Here is a 23,312-nt window from a genome sequence, read left to right as displayed (position 1 = left end):
ATTCTACATCATATACAATCAGAAGAAGGAGAAGTTATACTCCATTTATGTATGATGTGTCAAAACACATTCTACTGTGATGTATTACTAATTAGAACAAATAAAAAGTTCATTCCATCAACTCTTTTGTCTATTTATATCAGCCTGTTTAAATCCTTTGTGGAAGATTGGAACATATATCTATACATATATACATTTCTGATTTCAGTAACAAATGAAAAGTTAGTCTGAATTTACACCATTAGAAAATCTTCAACTAAAAAATAAAGTATATAGGCAAAGCTTTTCTCTTATGTTTTCAAAGCTTTACTCAATGGAAATGAGCTAAAATGTATAAAACATCAATATGATGCTTCAAGTGTTTTCCCTTACCTGTATATGCAAATTGGACAAGATCCCAGAGGGCATTGGGGTCTATGCCTTCCATCTTGATCTCCTCTTGCTTGGCTTCACAAACATCACTTGTAAACATGGCAGCAAAATAGTCAGAGACTGAACTCAGAACGAGCCTGAAAGAGTCACAGGATCTAATTTAAGCCATGATCATAAAGCATGAAAACACTGTGTCAATCAGAATGCATTGCAGAGCACATAATCAATCACCAATCAATAAATCAATTCATGTATTTTTTTATTGCCTCTGGGTTGTTCTTTTAAAAACTGATTTGGGAAATATTGCCCCACCTTTTGGTCATAAAGCATTCTCCTATATTTTCTTCCATTGTTCTAAATATGTCTTTCCTTTCACATTTAGGCCATTAATTCTTTTGGATAAAAATCAAGTTTTATTTCTCTCTACATACTGATTAACTTTTTACCACTCTATTTTCCCCATTATATTAAGGTGCCACCTCCATCACAAATTCAAGTCCTGAATACATATTTACTGTTTCTGAGATTTCTATTATATTTTTTGGCCATCTACCTGTTGTGCCAATGCAATAAACTTTTTTAATACTATGATTCTATGTCTTTATAATTAATAAGGCAATCTTTTCCATTTAGTTTTCTTTTTATTTAAATATTAATGGAGTGTGATTCTTTCATAAGTGAAGTTTCAAAGTATCTAAAGTAAGTTTTTAAAGCTCTTCCCAATAATCAGTATGGAACTCTGTTTTTAAAAATCACTGATATTTCCAATTTCATTTGAGGTACATTGGTATTTTTAAAATATAAACCCAAAATCCAAAAGCATAACATCTATATCTTGTCTACTTTACTGTCAAATATAAAATCTTTCCCAGTGTTGAACTATATAGTGTTGGTTAATTCCTATATACTTTTCAGTTTGAGTGGCTTTGTGCATAATATCTTCATTCTAATATTAGTAACTTTATTTTTATTCTAGTAACTTTCATAAAATATTGCAAATACCACTAAAAGAAATTCTTAGGGAAATGAAATCTAGCCCAGCACTACAAGGTATAAGAAAAAAATTTTCCTAGTGTTGATACTAGTTTGGTTCCAATAAAAGTTAGAATTTTTGTTCTTATCATTTATTTTTTGTGATGTAATATGTCCCCCATTTCTAAATATTTAATTTTTTTCTCTTTGTTTTAGGATCTTACTAGTTTCATGATAATATGCATAAAGTAGGGGTTATTTAGTATTTACTCTGCTTATGATTTTCTGAGCTTCCTAGAGCAGTGGGAAGATTGTCTTTTATCAAATTTAAAACTGCTCTGCAAAGAAATCCTCAAGATTTAGCACAATTTACATTCTAATTCTTTCTAGGACTCAAATTATATTTCTGTCTCAACAAAGAGAATGCCTTTCATGCTCTGTGCTTTCTAGTGACTTCAATTTTCTAAAATCTCATTTATTATTTCTCTTTGCTTTATTTATTATAGCCATTTTCCTGTAAATATTTAAATCATTTTTTGTAGTTACTTTTATGCACTTTTCTGATCATTTTAACAGCCGGGTCATTTCTAGGTCAATTTGCATCAATTGGTTTTTCTCTTAACAAGTTTTATTCATGTACTGCCAATTTTAATTGTATAACAGCTTTTAGAAGCTAAAAATAGATCATAATTTTAGTTTCTATGTTTTTTATATAAGAAATATTTTGATTGTTTTGGTTGTTGTTGGCATATTCACAGTTTTTTTATTGTTTAAAGAAAAACATAATTATTTGGATTTTCTGGTGATTTATTGTTGCTTTAGTTGAAATAAAGAGTTCCCATGTACTTTTTCCATCCTAAATGGAAATACAAATTTTGTACAGATTGTAAAACTCTTGACAATACATCTTCACTTATAAAAGGAAAAATAAAAAAAACAGGGGAAAAAAGCACATGGTTAAGAGTTGTGTTCTTCACAGTTGTTAGAGTTAGCAACTCAAAAACTTCCTTTTTTCAGAGTAGGGTAGAGGAAATTCAGAAAATTTTGAGAATTATCAGCACAAGATCAGTCACTGACTGATAATAGAAGAAAAGAGAAAAGAAGAATATGATGCTGGACTGCAATTGGAGGATATAATATATATTCTTTGCTCTTAATATAAAAGTATAGAAATTCCTATTTATTTTTCTGTATGCATGTAGTTTACGGATTTCCTGGAAGAAGAGCAGACCATAGAGCAGGGAAAGTGCAAGATGAGCCTGTGACTCCTGTTGTTCCAGAATTTAAATTTAAATTCAAAACCAATTCAGATATGTCAGATGAACTAAATGAGATGCCTACCTCTGAAAGCAAAGCAACAATAAACTAAATGCATTTCTTTAGTTTTCCTTTTTCCCCTAAGAACACTGTAAAGGACGTAAAAGAAGAAATGTCAATATCTGTAATATTTCATGATATTTTAGTAGGAAAAATTTTCTAATTACTTATTTTATGTGTTTTAAATGCTTATATTTTGTATAATATAAGTGAAGGGGCCTGGTAAAATTTAATTTAAACAAAAAAGTACATTTCTTCTTTTAAGTAAACATAATTACTTAAGTATAAAATTTATGCATTTAAGAAGCTCCTTGTGGGACTTATGATTTTATGTATGTTAATATTAGTGCCTAGAATGGCAACACACTAGAAATACTTAAATTATCAGTTCCCTATGCATTGCTTACTAACATGCCAATTCTTTACATTCTCAAAGTTTGACAGAATGATTCAACCACAGATATCTTCAAATATATATTACATACCAGTTAGATAAATCACTGTCAAGTGATCAGCTTTGTCTAAAACACTAAATATAATCTTATATGACACACACATAAACTATGATAAAATGGGATAAGTATCTTTCCAGGTGTAAGAAGTATATGAACATAAAGTTAACCAGTTCAATCATAACACATAAAATCCACATCTGTGGGAATGAGACATCTACAGAGCAAAATATTGTGTGACCTATGTAATTTAATTTTAAATCATTACATAAATATTCCCCATCTTCTATGACTTATAAAATATTGCTAACTCAGTAATAGAAATGCAGAAAAATTTAGGCTGCATTTAGATTTAGTGACACATAAGCTTTGAATTAGATTTTAGAAGAAGGATTTAATGCACAACAGAAATTAATATCTTTATATGTACATATTTGGTTTCCATAAGTGCAAGAGAAGCAGAAGCAAAAACTGCATAATTGAGTGTATTAATGCAAATACTTTGGAAAATCTCTTATTGAAGTCACTGCAAATTTATTTCCTTACAAATATATTAAACATTGCTAAGTTCCATCTCAATTTTTGTGATGTTTGACATTGTTGACTTCCCAATCTTTAAATCAGTTTTTGGCTAAATAAGTACAGACTTCTTATCTCAGCTTACCTTTGATTCAATGACTTCTCTCTGCTTTTACTACTTGACCCTTTCATTATCATAGGTACTTTTCAGGCCTCTGTACTTTGCCTTAATATTCAATGTCACTGAATCATTCTTAAGCATCATAATAATTGGTGCTATCATAGTTTTAAATCTAACTTTGTATCTCAGATACCTGTAGAAATTGCTCATTAGGCATTTAACCTGTCTAAAACTAAAGTCAAATCTTTATTTCTTTTGTTTACATTTTCCTGTTTTTAATTGGCACACTGCCAACATATCCAACATCCAGAACAGAAATTAGGAAATTAGCATTATGCTTCCTTCTACTTTATTGCCTATATCAAATGTGACACAAAACCCATTTTTCTTTTTGTAGGGTTTGCTGTTGCTCTCCTTAGGAGGCAGAGCCACATCTCCAGGGGCAGTAATGTTAGTACCTAAGAGCAACAAGGCACCTCTTTTCAGAAAAACTGCATTTGGTTTAACAAGAGCTGTCCCAGTCCTTGGAAGTTAACATGATTCTGCTCCTCTCACTTCATCTTTCCCAGCTTTCAACCTCTGTGTGGATTCAAAGGCAATGACTGCTAGAACCAAAGTATGAAGGGCTGCCCCCTGGCTTCAGGGTGTGACAAACAGCAGCAAGTCATGCTTCAAAGCCTGGGAAATGAAGATGAAGTAAGGCTCCTTCCTAAATTTGTTCCTTCCTCTGTCCTCTCCTCCTTCACTTTCTTCTAAGGGCACTCACTCTATAAATAAATCATGCACACCTGACTTCCAGGCTCAGGGTGTATGAATAGGGAACCTGACTTACGACACCATTTTTCAAAATATTTCTCAGTTCATCTCTTTACATTCCTGGAGCCCTCATTTCATGCCTGGATTAACTACAACAGCTTCACAGATCATTGACTTGTTTCTGCTGGGCTTACTTTTCATGCATTTGTTAAAGTTGCACCATATTTCAAAGATATCTTTCAAAATTATGATAGTCTATCTACTGTGATTGCTAAAAGCATTACTTTCCTATCTTGGATTACCTGATTTGAGATTCTATCTTCACTGTTTTTGACTGTATATGATAATGGGTGAAACTCTTTAATTTTTCCATGATACAGTTTTCTGTACTATAAGAAAATATGGGGAAAATCGGGGTTTCCCTTTCCTTTAAGACACGTGTAAAGTACTTTAAACAGCCTGGTTTGTAATCAACACTGGGCATATTAATAAGCATTATCATTTTTATCATGTTACCATAATATGATAATATTATAATTATTACATGACATATAATAATATGATATAATATTACGATAATAATTATCATATTATTGTTGACTTATTTATGTTACTCCCCTCCTAAAGAATCTATATTAGCTTCTAATTATACTTAGTATTTCAATCCAAACTTCCCTATTGATTTTCAGGGTTTATCTTAATAATCTCTGTCTCACCTTATGGCTTAATTCCCACTATTTCCAACATTGAGTATTTTACTTTCACTAAACATTTATCCTTATAAATTTCATAAATACAAATTATCTATTTTTCCACAGTACTCTATTTAACATAACACACCAGTTCTTTTTCACTAGGCTGAACTCAAAAGCAATTGTTCTAAAAATCTTTCAAAACACATTATCATGCTGTTATTTTCTTATTTGACTATATCTCACATTTGACATCAGAACCATATATTTCAATTTCCAGTTATTGGCAACTAGAGTGATTTCCACAATTATTTGATAGGTTTTTCTTAATTACTTAAGTATATTGGAAACTCCATGAGGAAAAGCATCATGTTTTATAATCCCTATACAAACAGGGAAGAGACCAATGCTAATACATGTTAGAAAAATGTTTGTCTTGATCAGTACAAAGAAAGATGCTTCATACTTTGCCCAAAGCCAACAGTATGCATAAGATGACATTAAATGGTTTTCCAAATGACAGGGGAAAATAACATTTTAAACAATTTCAGCTTCTTTAATTGTTACAGTTTACATGTGAGGTGTCTCCAAAACGCTGATGCATAAGACAGTTCAGAGGCAAAGTGATTATGAATATTGTAACCTATTCAGTGGGTTAATCCACTGATGTGGACTAACTGGGCAGTAACTGTAGGCAGGTAGGGCATAACCAGGAGAAGTAGTTCACTGGGGAGATGACTTTGGAGTTTATGTTTTGTCCCTGATGAATGGGGCTCTGTCTCTGCTTCCTGGTTGTTGTGTACTGAGCTGATTTCCTATGCAGTGCCCTTTAAGCTATTTTCATATCTATTGGTCACACAGATGCAAATATGACAGAAACAATAATCAGTTTATTTTCCTGAGGTACAAAGTTATTACAAATTATACAATTGAGTGAGAGATTTAGAAGGATATTGTATTTAATAAAATGGAAGAAATTACTTATTTCTTTTCTATCAGAAAAATTTCATCAGCACAGAAAAGCAATACTACTATCCTGCTCCAGGGCATTAATATCTCAGTTACTTATGAAAGTAATTTCTTTTTATTGCATTTAATATAGTTTAAGTGCTATAAAATAAACCATCTCAGTTACTATTTTTAGCCACACTATTTCCATTATATTATGGTATTATAAAGAACATTAAAATGGGAAGGGTAGAGTGAAAAGAGGTTGACCAATGGGTGCTAAGTTACAGTTAGGAATAAAAAGTTCTAATATGCTATTGGACCATAGGGTGTTTATGCTTAAAAAATATGTGCTGTATATCTCAATAAAGCTAAAGGAGAGAATTTTGAATGCTTTCATCATAAATAAATGATAAATGATTGAGGAGACCGTTATGTTTAACTTCACTTAAATAACACATAATCTATACATGTATTAAAACATTGCATAGTACCCTAATAATTGTATAATTTTGTTTCACTGTCTCACTAAAAAGGTTAAAATAATCTAACTTTATAAATAAATATGTAAACAAAATACTAAAGAAACTTCATACACAAGACTGTTCGTTTGTCTTTTAGGATTAAATCACTAATTTTCCTTATATTGTTGAGTTCTAGGATATATTGTGCTTGAACCAAAACATGAACTTGTCACTTTCATTCTCCATTCATATTGGGCAGGTTACTGACTTTGTAACCAATAAAATAACACATTTTTAGCACATTGTGTTATACCGTTTATTATACTATAGATCAGTTATTTTACAAGACATTTTTTTTCAACTAAGGTATTAACTATACTGTGTGTTCCGATTTTTCATATATTCTTGATTAAAAATTGTCCTTCAGGCTTTCTCAAGTATCTTTTATTTATGAGATTTTTTAAACAGAACCAAATGACATATTTTAATTTCTCCACTGGGTAAATATATCACTGAAGATTCTAGGTAAATAGTGTTTCATTGAAAAAATAAATATACTTTCATATAACACAGATCAAATAATTATTCCTTCTAAAGGAAACAATACATGCCTAAAATACAATTAATTCTTTTTCCAAATGTTTCTAATAGTTTTGAACAATAATGGTTTTCTTACTCTTTGATACGAAATGAATTTTACCTCTCACAAAAGTATTAATATTCTACCATTTTAGCCTTTAGAAAATAAATTACCAAGTACCATTAACACTAATACTTTATAAGGAAGCCTAAAGCATCTCTAAGAAAAATTCTTGCTTTTCTTTTACTCTGGTTCTTTCTTTTCTTTTTTCCTTAAACTCAGATACCAGAGAAGTCCTGATTTTCATGGAAAAGTATTTGTTTTGAAACTTATTTTGATAGTGTAGCAGAAAAATTAAAGATCTGTGTTTGAAGTTATGAAGACTTGATTCAATTTTTGATTCTTTCTGTGAAAGAGGGCCAAAGTTATTTAATTCATTAATTTATTTATTATGATTATGATTTTTTACCCGGGATTGAACCCAGGGGCGCTTAACCACTGAGCCACATCCCCAGCCGTTTTTTGTATTTTATTTAGAAATAGGTTCTCACTGAATTGCTTAGGTCGTCACTAAGTTGCTAAGGCTGGTTTTGAACTCATGATGCTCCTGCCTCAGCCTTCTGAGCCACTGGTATTATAGGTGTGCACCACCATACCCAGCAGGTTATTTAATCTGTTACATTTTCTTTCTTATAAAGTACAAAATAATCCTAATAATACATTAAGGTTTTCTTATGAACAAAAGCATATTAAAATAATAACTATATTCTTGAAGTTATATGGATTATCAAATATGTGAAAATAGAATACAATACATGTAAAAGGCTCAGTGTTTTGTTTATAAAAGAGCATTCTTCTTATCACCATCAAATATAATAATTTTCTTCTCCATTTAAGTTTTCGTTTGATCATAAATTTATTGTATGATTGTTCAAAAGAGTTCAACTGGCCAGATACAGAGGCGCACGCCTGTAATCCCAGCTGTTCAGGAGGCTGGGGCAGGAGTATCATGTGTTCAAAGCCAGTGTCAGCAAAAGTGAAGTGCTAAGCAATTCAGTGAGATCCTGTCTCTTTAATAAAATACAAAATAGGGCTGGGAATGTTGCTCACTGGTCAATACCTGGTATCTGCCCCCCTCACACACACAAAAAAAGATTCTTTTAATATATATTTTTCCTTTTTTAAAAAATAAGATAACCTATCCTTTATCCTGCTGCACGGGTCCCATTCTCCAGAATAAACCTGTATATTCTCCCACAGTTTCCATAAATATTATAAATAATATGATTCCCAACTCAGAATATGTTAGCTATGTAAAGATTTGTACATTTATGTCTACTCAATACAGTTACTCTTAATAATGGCTAAAGGTGGATAAAAATTTCACATTGAATTATAGTTATTTCAGTATTTACCTGTATATTATATCACACAAGGATCTGCAAACTCCTTAATTTTCAAACTATTGGAAATTTCAGTGTGTAAATGTTAATATTGATTTGATATTTCTAATTTTCATCCTCTGACATTCCTGATTACAGGTAGTCCATCTATTTAAAAATCCACTATATTTGCTATTCAGACATTTACATGCAAATGTTTGGTTCACTTGTCAATAATCAATTATCCTTGGCTATATGTGAGAAATCTATATTTATCTTAGGATTTCTATGGAGACCAAGATCATGAATGAATTCAAAATTTTGATTGCTTTCCTTGCAAAAAAAATATATTACTGTGTTGCCTAACCAAGGCGAGTTATTATTATTTCAGACCTTACCTATTTAAAAACAATACTAGTGACATATTAATATATCAACATAGAATTGAAAGTTGTGACCTAAATAAAGTTATAAATTCATATACAACATAATCAGCACATGAACAAAGTGTTTCATAATGGGGAGTCCTATAATAGGATAATTTGTTAAATAGAAATTTATTTCAAAGTTTTGAATGATGTGATAATATAAATCAACTATGTGTAATATTTATGATTGAATATTTGTTGACTGCTTATATTAATTTGTGATGTCTTTCTGAAAGAGCAGTGGACCTTAAGACAAATTATGTATTTTTACATTATTTGATATTATTATATTTCAAACACACATTTTCCAGTGCTAGTGATTATAACACCATATATAATTTGCCCTAAGATAACACTTGGCTATATTAATCAAAATATGGGAAACTTTTAAAATCCATTTGTTTGTTTTCTACTCGTGATAATTATTTGCTTTAAGCCAATAGCTAGTTTTACATTAGTTACAATTTTCATTGTTCAAATGTATAAACAAGGCAGTATAATATATCTACAATTATTCAAAACAGGACTTGCTATTTGTAGTTTTCCCACAAATATTTTTCATATATTTGTTAATATTTATTTAACTTATAATTCTAAGGATGCCAATTATTTATAATATATTGATAAAATTATAACCATACTGTTGTCTAAAAATTTAGTTGGGAAGACATTAGACTATCAGGCTGAAATGGATTCAACATTCTGGATTCCCACATAAGCAAAGCCCAAGTCAGAGTAATATCAGAATCTACCAACTGATATGTAACTAGGCCTTAACCAGTTCATTACTTCTTTTCTTGTTTCCAGGAACACCTTAGGAAAGTTTTCCTTCCAACCCTTTTGGTGAGGCTCTGATTGGTAAAATGTTGTCTGTTCAAATAAACTTAACGTGCCTCAGTCTATTTTGAAAACACTGTGAAATATTATGCATAAAGAACAACCACACAACATAATGCTTATAAATGGTTCTAATGAAAAAGAAAATATCAAGTTATGTCTAATAAAATATGACTAAGTAATATGAATTATGTCTCTGCTTTTTTTTTTGTAATGGCAATTTTCTTTTTTTTTTCTATTTGTTCTTTATTTTAAATACATGACAGTAAAGTATATTTTGACATATTTATGCAAACATGGAGTATGTCTTATTCCAATTAGGATCCCAGTCTTATGGCTGTACATGAGGAAATCCATATGTAGCAGAATGAAATTTAACTCCCATCTTTTACCATGTAAAAAACTCAAAGTGGATCAAAGACCTAGTCATTAGACCAGAGACTCTGTGTCTTTTCTTTAAAAATAAACATTTTATGTATTACTCTTTTGAGTTGATTATAGGCCCCTTGTCTCCTTAAGCCGATATATATATATATATATATATATATATATATATATACACACACACACACACACACACACACACACACACATATATATATTGCACATATTACAACACTATTTTTCTAAGCAGCAATGAAGAATAATTACTCTCTTGCAAAGGATAATTCAATTTCATAATACTATTTTAAAAATAAAAATAAATAGTATATTATAGAAAGGTTAGACCCTACATGACCTAGATTATTTATTCAGTGTCAAGTAGTCTTCACAGACTTGCAGGAGCAAAAAGCAAAAACTTGAGGAAGCAGGGTAGTGGGAGGCATTGCTCGAAGGGCACAGTGTCTGTTGGTGGAGACAGAAGCCTCTGAAAAGAGACAGTGGTAACTGCATAACAATTTCATGTACTTGATGCCACTAACTGTACATGGTTTTACTGATAAAATTTGTATCTTCATTTTGGCACAAAAAATATTTTATCAGGCCAGGAGTTGTGGCACCTGTCTGCAATCTCAGCAGCTGGGGAGGCTGAGACAGGAGGATCACAATTTCAAAGACAGCCTCAAAAACAGCAAGGTGCTAAGCAACTCAGTGAGACCCTGTCTCTAAATAAAATACAAAATGAGGCTATCGCTCAGTGGTCAAGTGCCCCTGAGTTCTATCCCCAATACCAAAAAAACAAAAACAAAAAATCCCAACAAATTTCAAAAAAGACATTTGTTCAAACAAAAATAATAATAAACTTGAGAGTTTATGATAAAGTGCAAACATTTATGACTATACTAGAGCCAAAAAAAGAAATGAATGTGTCCTGTTTGAAGGTTTTTATGGGCTGTGCATGAGGTGGCACAGGAACACATGAAGATACTGAACAGTGAGGCTTGTGCCCTTGCCCTTTCCCAAATGGTCTGCTTGGTGATGTGCTTGTTCAGTGTCGGACAGACCCATGTTCTAAGTGCAGCAGTGACCTGAAGTGAGACAGATATTGGGGAAACTGGTGAAGCCCAAATAAATAGGCCAGTTAAAAAAAAAAAAAAAAGGATGATAAAGAAATCATCCAAAAGGCAGGAAAGAAAAGGAGGGATGAAGATAAAAAAAAAAAAGTTATTTTCAAATCTTAAATATAATTAAGTTTCTGAATTTTTCCATATTTTTCTGAATTCATTTTAGTATACATATAGGTGTATGTGTGTGTATGTATATGTGTTTATATATTGCTATAATTATAGACAGATATTTAAAACTATAGTAATAAATAGATATAGATGTTTATATAAATGAAGATAATGACATTTAATGTTAATTAAATAAAAGAGAGGAGAATATTAGAAATATTTTCCTACTTGGATGATTTATTTTTTTCTATTAATTCATTAGCATAAAATGTGACATACACACAGATAATCTAAATTTTTTTTGTACACATATAGTCATTCCCTAGTATCTACAGCAGATTAATTCCAAGAATCCCCAAAATACCAAACTCTAAGGATATTTAAGTCCTTTATATAACATTTTGTAGTATTTGCATATCATTTATGCATACCATCCCAGGTTTTTTATAGATTAATAGATCACTTATAATCCCTAATAAAATGTAAATGCTACATCAATGTATTGTTTATGTAATAATGACAAGAAAAACATTCTGTAAATATTTAATACTTAGGCAATTTAAAATTTATGATCTGTGGTTGGTTGACACCAACAGATATGAAGGCTAGATTGAATTTGGCTATTTAAAGTAGCCAATATAAAACTTTCAATTCTTTTCTCACATAAAACTCCAAATAAATGGAGAAATTAAGTAGAAAATCACCATCAAATTTAATGGATTTTCAAAAGGATATTGATAAATCCATAAAGTACAAAATAATTAGCTATCTAGCAAGTTGGAATTATTAATAATAAAAATTTTTAAGAATGTTGCGAAGTATTAGCTTTAAAACATGATGGGTTTAATAATATTGGTATCCTATAAGCTAATTTTAATAAGTGCAAAATAAAGTTGTTAATATGAATCTGAAATCAACTTTGAATTCTCTAATTAAAATAAACAATATATATTCAAATAACCTGATTTTTAAAAATTATGACAGAATAATATACCTCCTTTCAAATTTTGGGCATATATCCTAAATTATAATTTAATTTAGTATTATTTTGAGTTACAAAAGGAGTATTTTTCCTATAAAGTTATTATCAGAATTATGTGTTATTAACTCAATATATTTATTTTCTTTTCTAAAAAAGACAGCTCACTATAAATCATGACATTATAACTTCCCCCCCCAGATAAAGAATAAAAATGACAAAATTCCAAGATTTCTTAGAAATGTTGATCCTTATTCCTGTAATCTTAAGAGTATTCTACAATCTTCATATCAGTCTATCAAGTTTAAATATATGAATGCAAATTTCCAATATAGAAAAACTATTATACCTATGTGCAGGTATCTTTCGGTTCCCAACAATCAGGATAACATCACAGAGTTGCTGCTGCTTCAAGTAACTCTCCATCTTTCTGAAGGTTTGCTCAGCATGGTGAACTGCTTGATAGAATTCTTCAGAGCTACTAGAGTCCAAATCACTTTGAGGTGTCAGTGAATGACTGGTTGATGAGACCCTGTAAATCACAGACACACAGGATTGTGTTTATACAAAATACTACCAATTATCAAGCATGATATGTAGATTCTTTTTAGAAAATTTTAGAAAAAAAATCCAGCTGAACCTATTTTCAAGATATTTTATGCAAATCCAATGAAACAAGTCTGAAAAATCTAATTTGGGTTAAACAATTTGAAGGGGGATACAATGAATGAATTGAAATTTTTCTGTTTTGTTAAAAAAAGGACTTTAAAATAGATTTTCTGTATTTATTAGCATATTAATTTAGTAAATCTGAAACATCATACAAATAAATTGTTAATGTTTATTCTAAAATCAATTAACAAGCAAATATTAAAACATGTCACAGAAAATGTGTTGTGTTTACACAATGGAATCCTATTCACTCATAATAAAAAATAAAATCCTGTAATTTGAGCGCAAGAATGAACTTGAAGGACATAATGTTTAGTGTATAGAGCATTATTTCTTCCAAAACATATTAGCCAAAATCTGAAGCACAATATTAGCAGCCAAAGACAGAAATATATGTAAAAAGGTTAATGAATCACAACTAACTGTGATTAATTAAAATACACATTCTTTCATATAAAGCTATCTAACACATTTATTTTGCAAACATATACTTGATTGAAACTTTTCTTTCCTTGAGATTCCGAATGAGATACATTAACACTACTCTTATGTCACATTTTTTTTAAAGGTTCTTCTCAGTATGAAGTAAACAAACAAAATTGAACCCATAATTGCCAGATAAAAAAGTGTATTATTGGTATTTCCAAAAAATGAGTTTGCAAACAAAGAGAATCCAAAAGAATCTACTAAGAATTTTACAAAATTAAATTCATTAAAATTATATCTACAAATTTGTCTATGCAATATGGTAATTTCCATCACACCTTACAAATTTTCCTTTAAATATTTAAAACTAATACAACTTTTTGCTACCTCATATCTTTGTCTTTCACAAGTTTGCAAATTACAACCCCAGAATATGGTCATTTCTCAGCACCTATTTTGTGAATCAGGTTCAGGCACATGTGGCAAGAACAGCAGAATTCATGCGCACATTAACACATTGAACAGAAAATCACAAAATATCTGCAAGGTATTTTTTAATATTTATTTTTTAGTTTTAGGTGGACACAATATCTTTATTTTTTAACTTTTCTTTTTAATGTGGTACTGAGGATCAAACCCAGTGCCTCATGCATGCTAGGCGAAAACTCTACCACTGAGCCACACCCCTTCACTGCAAGGTATATTTTTAAGTCTAGAATAAACATTTTATCTCTCAGGTACATAAGGAAAATGGAATCAGGTAGGTTGCCAAAAGAGATTTTAAAAAAAAAGCCCCCAAAGGTACCCAGAATTTTCTGATATTGAACCCAGAATGCATGAATAGGGTGTAAAATTTAAGATAGTAGAGACAGTCTAGCAGAATGACTCCAAATTATTTTTTACTCAGGGTTTGGAACAAAGGTTACATCCAGATCCTGGATATAATCCATTCTATTTGTTACTCAGAAATTAAATAAAATAACATAAGGCAGAAAGTTATACACCTCACTAAATAGTTCAGAGATGTTAGCAAGTAAATAATCTACCATGCTTATCTTTAAGTCATCCAAGATGTGGTGGATGAAATATTAAGACAATTACTGAAAAGAAATAGAATCTGACAATCTTAGAACTTAGTGAGACTCTAGAAATATAAGAGTATAATATTTGGTAGGATTTATTCAAAGTAAAAAGGTTAATTACTGTTAAGATAGAAACTTCTCTTATCTAATCTAAATACATTTGAGCCTTTTCTAAAATTTTTTGAAAGTAATTTAAAAGAATAAGTATCAAAAGATTGGAGCACTATAAAGTAGACTCCAAAACTTTTTTTTTTTTTCTGAATTCAAGTATTTTCCTAGACTTTTTTTTCTTAAAGTTCTCTTGTTTTGAGCCTGTCCATATTATATCTGAGAATAAGTCACTTTCTTCAAGGTCAACCAATCTGTTATATAAATGGTTATATTGGTTTTAACTTGATTTTCTTTTGAACATTTCCTCATAAATCATTTCCTGATCCCAAACTTGGGTAAGATTCATTTTCGTTGACCTTTGTTTCAAGATGGGAATGATTTTTAAATTAAGCTTTACTATTTAACTTAATTCTATCACATATCCAGTCTTATTAATTTAACAAATAAGACCTTCAAAGTTTAAAATATACAAAATGTTTTGAACACTGTTTAATATTTGTAGTAATAGCAATTAAATGATTTCCTGTAGTGTTAAATTAAATGACAAATTTGCAAGGAGTTTTTTATTTCCTTTGAGAGATAAGAATTAGATTTTGTTTAAAAAATATATTAAAGAACATTTATGTAATATCAAAGAAAGAAATTGCCCATATTTATACAGTTCTAGGAAAGGAACTGTAGTGAAATATGGGTGGACTGGAGTGAAAAATCCTGATTTAGTCAAGTAATTTAGTATTTCAGTTAATGTATGTCTTTTCAGAATGCCTTGTTTAAAAATGCTTAAATATTTTATGTGAGGCACATATTTTAATAACAAACCATAAAGTCATCATTACAAAAATATTAAAGTTCAAAAACTGATCAAAAATAAAGAGAAAAAAAGAAATTTAAATAGATAAATGAATAAGCCACTTTGCAGTAAAACATTAAATAATAAAAGCATCACTTTACATATCAGTATCATAGCACAAACATTGTTCAAAATAAATGCTTAGTTATGCTAAGCACACTAATTTTCAATTCTTTTAATAACACCCAAGAGAGATTTAGATACTAGATATATGATAATAGATAAAGTTCAAGCAGCAGGTGCTGCTACTTAGAACCAAGAAAAATGAATATAGCCATTAATGTTGCTTCTGAGTACAATTTTATTTTATAAGATAATTAAAATTTTAAGTAAGGCTTTTATCAGAATATTGAAGCACATGTACACATACATATATATACACAAATGGGTAGGGTAGAAAAATAAAAAGAAGTGTGACTAATGAACCAAAAAAAAAGTTCATATATTCTTGATACATCAGTGGGTTCTGGTCTCAATTAGTGTCTATAAAATATAATATGATTTTAAATAACTTCTAATATCATGATTGTAGAAATAAAATATATATTTTAAAGCAGTTGTAACATAAGTTTGAAGTTTATTTTCAAAGATACACTGGATGTGAAACTGTAAATATATATATGTACATATCATAAGTTATATGTACATGATGCAACATGTTGCTTGAAAAAAAAATTATTCCCACAAAGGAAATAATGTATTTGATTTTTTTGCTTTAAAATTCTAAAATTAATAGTTTATAACTATCCCTATTTTATACTAAAGGATTTTTAAATATTTGAAATTACAAAATTTACATAACAAATATTTTTAAGAACTTTAAACTCAAAGAAAATTGTTGACCGAATGATCAGAATGGTTGACAAACCAAATTTAGATGCTAATAATTCTTTTTTTATATATGTATTTATTTTTTTAGTTTTCGGCGGACACAACATCTTTTTTTGTATGTGGCGCTGAGGATCGAAATTGGGCCGCACACATGCCCGGTGAGCAGCTACCGCTTGAGCCACATCTCCAGCCCACTAAAAATTCTTGCACACACAAAAAAGAGAATTCTAGAAATAAAAGAAACTTCTCAGAAGAAAATTTTTGATTTGCAAAATGTGATAAAATTATAAAAATACTTCTAATGTAATGCAGTCCATAATTGATAGGTAAATATGTAATATGTAAATGATTGATTAGGCAATACCCATGAATCTCATTTTATGTTTTCTCTTACTAAATCCTTTTCTATCAGTGTACCTAAAGTTTTAAAATTAAATGAACCTTACTTGAAAACTAAATTAATCTTGTATATATAACTGCCATTAATTTAGAATACTATGCTAATTACCTTCAATTATTTTATTGTCATGGAATGTTGGTAAAAAATTGTTCAATTATGAAAATAAGATAATTTTATGCTGGTAAAATTGTTAAAGTTATCTAAACATATACTTCCATAAGCAGTTTTCCCCAAAAAATTCTGCTTCCCAAACTTCAAGTTCTTGGAAATAATTTAATTTTGAGGAAATAGAAAATCAAATGAAAGAAAGCCAAAGTTATATCAAGACACTTAAGATAGATTTAATAGCTTAAACTTTTGACATAGTAATCATTTGTGAAAATTAAGATTTAATATTAATAAAAATCTTAATTTGATTATTGTTAGAATAATTTTTCACAGTAAAAGAGGATTTTGTCGTAGATTCTTCATACCAAATAAAACGTAAAGAGGAATAAACTGATCTCTTTTTAGAAGAGAAAAACTGTACATATACATATGCTGTACACTAAACTATTTTAAATGCTTAAAAACTGTTCATTATATATCAATCTACAATAAAGTTTTCCTTCAGCTCCCTTAATTCTTACTAGAAATGCAATATGTTTGATTTACTCTAGTTCAGCATTCACAAAATATCTATGGTCAAAATACAAATAAGTATTGAACATATAGTGTCATTTTATTTTCTTCAAATTAACTAGTCAGGAGTAAAATGGCAATTAATTATCTTTGTGAAACAGAAATTCCTAGAAAAGTGAATATTACTTCATTCATTTCCTGATACAATAATAAAAAGGAAAATATTCTTCATAGCAATTACTCTGAGATGAACTAGAAAAAAACTTCAAATTCATTTCTGAAGTACATTAATAAAAGAAATTTGTTTTATTTACATTTTCAGCTATTCAAAACTTGTACTTTTTGCCTTGTTAATGAATTATCAGAACACAAAATTATCAGAAAACAAAATTAGTTTTAAAGGAAAAAGAAAAAGTAATAAGAAAGGAAATTGCAAGAAGTATCTCCCCTCCTCCACTGTTCTGCTAAGGTCCTGTTGGCTAACACCAAGATATGCTTTGCCTGTGTATGACATTTATAAATGACATAATTAAAATATACACATAGAAAGAGATATATACAGGTATCTATAATAAAATATGTCATACAGATGTTCATACCCATAGATATCCTGAAAGTGTAAATTTTTCAAAATAACAGAAATAAAGAGTTCCTATGAAAACATACTTGATAGAAAAAACTGCTGCTTGCACTAAATGAAGTACAATATATATATTTTTTCATACTAGGGGTTGAATTTAGGGTCACTCGACCACTGAGCCACATCCCCAGCCCTATTTTGTATTTTATTTAGAGACATTGAGTTACTTAGTGCTTTGTTTTGGCTGAGACTGGCTTTTGGACTCTGCATACTTCTGTCTCAGCCTCCTGAGCTGCTGGGATTACAGGCATGCACCACTGCATCTGGCGATAAATGTTTTACTTGCAATTTGAAATATGAAAATTTTTCATTAAAAAAATCTTGCTGAAAAAGTTATTTCTAAAATATATTATAAAACAATAGGAATAAAAAGCACCATTTTCTGTCTCCCCCTTTAATATACATCATTATCAAGAAAAGCAATGACAGCAATCACAGATAACACAAAACCAGGTTTTTCCACATCTTTCTAGTCCTTCTATCTGTAATGAAAATTTACCTCCTTCAAAAATCCTTCCAGTCTATTCTTAAAAAACAATTAAGATATCTTTCTTTGTATTTAAGATTTGACCAAAAATACAAGTTAAAATGATTTTTATGTTGTGATATTTGGTCTCCTCATTTGGATGAGTGCAGGAAATGAATGTGGTGTGAAAATTTAATACCATAAACTAAAAAGAATTTTATATATAAAGTATTGGACTTACTTTTATAGAAAATGTTCTTGAAATTTAATTGATATAAGATGTGTGGTTCTAGAAGACTTACTTGCCCCTGAGCCAGCCACATCAATTCTCCTGTGAACTTGTTAGAACTGCCAAGTATCAGATACTACCTTGGACCTACTGAATCAAGGCCTGCAGTGATTCTGAGGAATGTTTAAGGCAGAGAATCTTCAGTACTGAGTCTTGGTTTATGCAGTGGCCAGAAACTTTGGGATCCATTCAAACACTTCATTTCACTAAATTAGCATTGACTTATAGGTTATTTTACAATTAAAAAGCCCTTTGGGGGGTGGGGCTGGGGTTGTGGCTCTGTGGCAGAGCACTTGCCTCCCACTGGGTTAGATCCTCATCACCATATAAAAATAAATAAACAAAATGAAGGTATTAAAAAAAAAAAAACCTCCTTGTCAGTTTTTCCAAATAATTCACTCCCAATTTAATTCAGCAGTCATTTATTCAGTGCCTACTATCTGAGCTGATATACTAAAGCAAAAATATAAAAATGAAGATAAATAAATAGCTCTCAGTAATTCAGAACAACTAGTTGCTTGGGGGAAACAAAGTTAATAAAAGAAATGTGTTATAAAAGTAATCATACAAAAATTGGGATTCAAAGAGAAGAAATGTAATCACCTGACCCTATATAAAGTTTGTGTAAATGAAAGGAAGGCTGCATGGAGGAAAATATGGTTCAGCTGAGTCTTTGAGGATATAAAGATGGTCAGAATTATTAAAATCCTTATTTTACAAGTGAGGAGACCAATATGTAGAATAGCAAAAAGGAAAAAAAAAAATCCCTCTAGACAATGAAACTGGAAAATAATGAGGCCAGAATTCAATTTAAGACTTTCAGGTAAAGATATACCCCACCAAAAAAACAAGCAAACAACAACAACAACAATAAAAAACACCCTCTATTTCACTTGATTACTCCAGAGTAAAGAAATTGGATAAATATTATTTGTGGAATGCTAGAGAAAGGATGACATTTGGAGTCCCTATTCTTACATTAAAGTTCTTCCTTTGTATCTATCTAGACATTGCAAGACAAACATCAAAGTAAGATGTGAATTTATTATTTACCTAAATAACTATAGACAGACATGTAGTCAATATAAAAGAGCATTTTTTTTTTGCATTCTCATTGTATAAATATGCTGTAGAGGAAAATGTATGCTTTTCTTAGAATGTGAATAACTTGACTGAACTTTATTTTTCTAACCATATTGATTAGTAAATCATATCAGATAAAATTAACCTACCATGAGTAGGACTACTCAGATTTAGTAGCAATTGCATCTGCTAATTTTCCTGAGTGTGTTCAGTCGTACATTGAATTAATTTATACCATTTACATACAATAGATTTTTGAGAAAGAAAACTTATTTCAGATGTTTAAGGTTTTATTTGTTGCCCCTTCCCCACATAGCCCTTTAGATCACACTTATTTACTGCCTTGTGTAACCTGTTGTCTTCCACAGAAGGAACCTGATCCCTGCACATACCATCCTCTGCAATATTTCCACCCATCATTACAAAATGGATTTGTTTTTCAAGGCCTGCAGTGATTCTGAGGAATGTTTAAGGCAGAGAATCTTCAGTACAGAGTCTTGGTTTATGCAGTGGCCCGAAAGAGGAGGCTGATGAGAGTGAAGAAAGAAACTTACTATATTCCTGTTCTCTCCCTGTGGGGTACTTTATCTACACACATTCCTCCGAGAGTCAATTCATCCTACACAGACATTATATAGTTGCCAGTTGACTCTAGGCTCCAGGTGTATCATTCCTTCCTCTTGTTCTTCCAGCTTAGAGGTGGTAATGGCCTCCCAGTGTTCTAATCTGAATGTCATATAACTACCTTGTTCCTCTAATATAGCCAATACCTAGGTAAGTATATCTTCATTAAACATCTTTGTTTGAAACAGTGTGACTTTATTCTATACAGGGGCTCTTTCTCATTAGAGCAGTTGCCCCAGGATACTGACAACAAATTGGGAATTTGAGAGCTTAACATATTTGGGAAATCAGATGATATTTTTAGGTTGGAAATGGAGCACTAAAAATCCAGTGCTTAGACATCACTTTTATTCAAAATAACCAGAATAAAGATATAGCATGAGCAGCTAGTAGGAAAAAAGAATTAAAATATATTGATTTAGCAACATTATAAGTTATAAGAACTATGAGTTGTGCTAGAGAATTTATAAAGAAATAATGAATGATAATTTTAGGGCCTAGCATTCCAAACTCAATGTACAGAAGAAAGAGAATGCTTCCATGGATTTAAAACACCCTTTATTTCTAATGAAACCAGAACAAACACATAGAAGGAGCAGGCCCCTAATCTAATTTTGACAAAAATCACAATGCCTGTTTAATGTACAAGCTCATTGAATCAGTTATGATTTGAATGAGGCTTGGTTGGATAGGGGTGACACTATTAGACTTGGGGACAACTGTGGGAACACAAGAAAAACCAAGAACCTTGGACCATTTTCTTTAGATTCCCTTGATTGTAGAAGCAGAACCATCTCCTCTTCAGAGGAAATTAACCTACTGTTGCATCAAGTTTCTTTGAATCTTTCACCAGGTTTTTATCAAAAGCAGATGCTTTTCAATGTAATACCATGTTTCCTTAGGACCTTCCCAAGATGCTTTATTATCCCCAGGCTTATAACTCTCTTCATGGTATGAAGGAAAAAAAAAAAAAACAATGTCTATGCTGGGAATACATATCACACATCAAAGGAATTACATGATATTGTACTAATTTGCATAGACAGGTACCTAGGAAACACATGTAGAAAAAGATTCACAGGATGTCATATTAAGAATGAATTGGATGAACTGAATTGATGTGGCTCCAGCATTCAGAGGGGTGGCTTATTGTCTTTTATGGGTTAATATAAGGAGTCCTAGCATCTGCAATGGCAACATTTCCTAGGCATACTTTAGAGCATATACAATACTACTAGTGGCCACATAAATGATATAATTAATCTATTGTGGCCGATCTGTTTGGCCATAACTACTGGGTGTTCTAGAGAAGGCTCCTTTTGCCAATAAGGAATTCATTGACAAGGAGTCCAGTAGCATACTTTGAAGTCTCTGTTAAGTAAACTAAGACTCTGATGACACAATTGAATTGAGCCGTTTCATGTCAATGGCAATATTGTACCAAAGACAATGTGGAGACCTGTCTCCTATAAACAATGAATACTACTACATTTTTTGTAAATAAAATTTTAATTCTTTTTTATCATTATGTACTGTATACATGTATCAACTTGTAATTACTATACCCCATAACATATACAATTACTGTACACCAATTAAATTAAAAATAAAAATGAATCTTATTCAAGAACATTCACACCCATTTCATTATACATTGCCTATGTCTGCTTTCTTGTGATAACAATAATGTTGAGTATTTATGACAGAGACCATATTTCCCCCAAATGTAAATTATCTACTACCTCGCTCATTACATACACAAAAAGTTTGCTGTTCCCTGTTATTACTATAGGAATGAAGTCACATTCAGTGGATATATGTCTTTGGAGGTAACAAGATGATTATATGAGTTACCAGTATGTAAGAGACGGACAGTTTTCTACATTGTTACTTGGTCTATTTAATTGGAAATATTCAGACATTTTCTGCAGAAATCAGAGTTACCATGTTTCATTATGTTCTCTTCTCAAGTTTTCTTTATTTATCGACTCAGAGATTCAAAGCAACTTAATGGATTTTAAGTCTGGGTTTTTAAAGGGAGGAGTCTGTACAATTGCTACAATTCTGTATTGAGAATATTTATTCATGTTTTCCCCAGATATTTGATCTTAGAAAATGGAGAGTACCAAAAAATTCCAGGAGTTATTAAACATTATCTACGAACCAAAGTGAGTAGTTCACTCTAAAATGCTACCTTATGTGACCAGACAGAGAAAAACTTTTGAAGGCCAGTAATACATTTCATAATTACCCAAATCCATATCCTGATGTTGTCACTGGATCAATGGACTTCACCTATACTAGTTAATCAGTATAAGAATGCACAGTTACTAAAGAGGTATTTAGAAACTGTCATGTTTTTCATACTGATTTTATAAACCACAGAGTCAGGCATATTAGGGAAAAAAATTTGTTAAATGAACTCCTACCATATGTCCACAACAGTAGTAAACCCAAAACTTCACTGCATTTATTTAAAAACAATCGCATACATTAGTATTACATTAAAAGCTTAAAATATGAAAAAGCAGAGATTCAATTATATCATAAATTCATTCATTTTTTAGGGAAAAATACCAGATGGATCTTAAATAATAACTACATTATTGCAAATGCAATCAAGCAATAATGATAATTGAAGTTGATATTCCAGTTGTATTATTTTCATAGAAGAAAATCAACTCATAGTTCCTGAAACTTGGTATTTAGCTATCAATTTCCCATTATATATATATATATATATATATATATATATATATATATATTTTTTTTTTTTTTTTTT

The 23,312-nt window shown here is 30.4% G+C and overlaps 1 protein-coding gene across 1 annotated transcript in view; it reads right to left on the bottom strand.

Moving 5' to 3' along the window:
• Klhl1 (kelch like family member 1) overlaps positions 1–23,312 on the bottom strand; it is a 370,801-nt gene that overhangs the window by 250,241 nt on the left and 97,248 nt on the right. Inside the window, exons 2-3 of the mRNA XM_015498739.1 lie at positions 12,785–12,967; positions 373–509 (exon numbers count right to left, since the gene is read on the bottom strand). Of these exons, the coding sequence (XP_015354225.1) occupies positions 373–509; positions 12,785–12,967 (320 nt within the window). The remainder of the gene's footprint in view (positions 1–372; positions 510–12,784; positions 12,968–23,312) is intronic.

The sequence above is a fragment of the Marmota marmota genome, unplaced genomic scaffold, assembly GCF_001458135.2.
Source record: "Marmota marmota marmota unplaced genomic scaffold, marMar, whole genome shotgun sequence".
NCBI lineage: Eukaryota > Metazoa > Chordata > Mammalia > Rodentia > Sciuridae > Marmota > Marmota marmota.
Note: the sequence above shows the minus strand (reverse complement) of the source record. Positions and strands in the feature narration are given on the sequence as shown.